This window comes from Tarenaya hassleriana, unplaced genomic scaffold (genome assembly GCF_000463585.1).
Source record: "Tarenaya hassleriana unplaced genomic scaffold, ASM46358v1 Cleome118, whole genome shotgun sequence".
Taxonomy (NCBI): Eukaryota; Viridiplantae; Streptophyta; class Magnoliopsida; order Brassicales; family Cleomaceae; genus Tarenaya; species Tarenaya hassleriana.
The window spans coordinates 167,103-169,426 of NW_010962172.1; the positions used below are offsets into that span (position 1 = coordinate 167,103).

The 2,324-nt window shown below is 46.9% G+C and overlaps 1 protein-coding gene across 1 annotated transcript in view; it reads right to left on the bottom strand.

Moving 5' to 3' along the window:
• Nucleotides 1–638: 638 nt before the first annotated feature.
• The window catches only part of LOC104806089, a 4,257-nt gene continuing 2,571 nt past the window's right edge, over nt 639–2,324 (bottom strand). Inside the window, exons 6-7 of the mRNA XM_019201621.1 lie at nt 2,133–2,201; nt 639–1,760 (exon numbers count right to left, since the gene is read on the bottom strand). Of these exons, the coding sequence (XP_019057166.1) occupies nt 639–1,760; nt 2,133–2,201 (1,191 nt within the window). The remainder of the gene's footprint in view (nt 1,761–2,132; nt 2,202–2,324) is intronic.

The following is a 2,324-nucleotide window of genomic DNA, read 5'->3' on the forward strand; positions in this document are numbered from 1 at the left end:
AAGGCTAGGTGGTGTCTATATGTACAAGTGCAAGAAATGCAAGTGTGAAATGCATCTATAGTGAGAGAAAATGATTTTTTTATATGCAAGTGAATGTATGAATGCACTCTAAAAGGGACTTGAAGCGATGTTAGATGCACCCCCTCCCAGACTTGAATGAGACACCGTCCGCGGTGTCACTCGAATCCGAAGGGGTGGAATATGTGGAATATGAAAGAATTGGATCAAAGTGGAAGAGGGTTAATGTGTAACCTTGGTGTCCAAGGTCGAAATGTGCCTCCTTGCATTCCACTTTTGATGTCTTCCACATTTTTCTCCTCTTTCGCGCATGGGACGTAGAACGGACGGACCGCCTCCAGCAGAACGGTCGTTCCACATGTACCAGAACGGGTGTTCCGCTTTGGCGTAGACCGTCCGTTCTGCTTCTGTTCCAGACAGCATCCTGACTTCGCGCTTCGTCTCCCGTTTTCTTGCATCAAGGTCTGTCTAATCCGGTTCTAAATAACATCAGTCACACCAAAAGAGTATCAAATCCAATCAAGAGAGTGTAAATGAATAATTCTAAATGAGATGCAAATGCTAAAAAGGATACAAAAAAGGATATGTACAAGTTCGGGGTGCCTCCCGAGAGCGCTTATTTATGGTCCTAAGCTTGACCGCGGGGTTGCTCGCTCGTCTTGAGGATCAGAGAAGCTCATCGAGTTCCTCTCTTTGGCGTGCTCCCTAGGGTTGTAAATCTTCAGCCTTTGCGCGTTGGTCTTAAACGTATCCCCTCCATAGCCATATAACTCTATCGCTCCATTAGGGTAGACATGCTTAACCATGAAAGGCTCCGACCAACGCGATCTCAATTTGCCTGGAAATAATTTGAGCCTTGAGTTAAAGAGAAGTACCTGAGCACCTTCTCTAAAATCCCTCTGCAAAATCCGACGATCATGCCATCTCTTGGTTCCCTCCTTGTAAATCCGGGCATTCTCGTAGGCATCCAACCGAATCTCATCGAGTTGGTGAAGCTGCAACACTCGCTTCTCCGCAGCGGATTTCCAATCGTAATTCAGCTTCTTAATTGCCCAATATGCCCTGTACTCAAGCTCAACCGGCAAATGACAAGCTTTCCCATAGACAAGTTGGAAGGGAGACATACCGATGGGTGTCTTGAAGGCTGTCCTATACGCCCATAGAGCGTCATCAAGCTTGGACACCCAATCTTTCCTTGACCTTGACATCGTCTTCTCAAGTATGGCCTTGATCTCCCTATTAGAGACTTCAACTTGTCCACTCGTCTGAGGGTGATACGGGGTAGCCACCTTATGTCTCACACCATATTTCTTCAAAAGCGCTTCTATGGTGCGGTTGATGAAGTGAGATCCTCCATCGCTAATCACGACCCTTGGCGTCCCAAATCTCGGAAAAATCACCCTCTTGAACATCTTCGTCACCACTTTCGAGTCATTAGTGGGGCTCGCCATTGCTTCTACCCACTTGGTGACATAATCGACCGCCACAAGGATATCTTGGTTCCCATAAGAAGACGGGAACGGGCCCATGAAGTCTATGCCCCAAACATCAAAAGGCTCGACTTCCAAGATGTATCGCTGAGGCATCTCGTGGCGGCGGGAGATGTTCCCCGTTCTCTGGCAAGCATCGTAAGAGGAGACGTATTGATGAACGTCTTTGAACATTGATGGCCAATAAAACCCGGCTTGAAGAATTTTAGCCGAGGTTTTCGATGCTCCGAAATGACGAGCATAGTCCGAAGAGTGACAATGATGAATCACACTTCGGACTTCCTCTTCGGTCACACATCTCCTAAAGAGGCCATCCTTGCCTCTCTTGAAGAGGTAAGGTTCTTCCCAAAAATAATCCTAGATGTCTCTGAAGAACCTCTTCTTCCCGTTGTAATCCAGCTCGTGGGGGACATACCCGCTAACAATGAAGTTCACAAAATCAGCATACCACGGGTCTCTCTCTTTCACTTGGACAGCCATCACGCAATCATCTCGGAGACAATCATCAATGGGAATATCTTCATGTCGCTCAATCCGAGATAAGTGGTCGGCCACTCCATTCTCTGTACCCTTCCTATCTCTGATCTCCAACTCAAACTCTTGCAGCAAGAGAATCCATCTGATTAACCTCGGCTTGGCATCCTTCTTGGATAGGAGATATCTCAAGACAGCATGGTCGGTATAGACGATCACCTTCGAACCGACCAAATAAGACCGAAACTTCTCAAAGGCAAATACTATGGCGAGTAGCTCCTTTTCAGTGGTGGAGTAATTGACTTGTGCATCATCCAAAGTCCGACTCGCATAATAAATGGC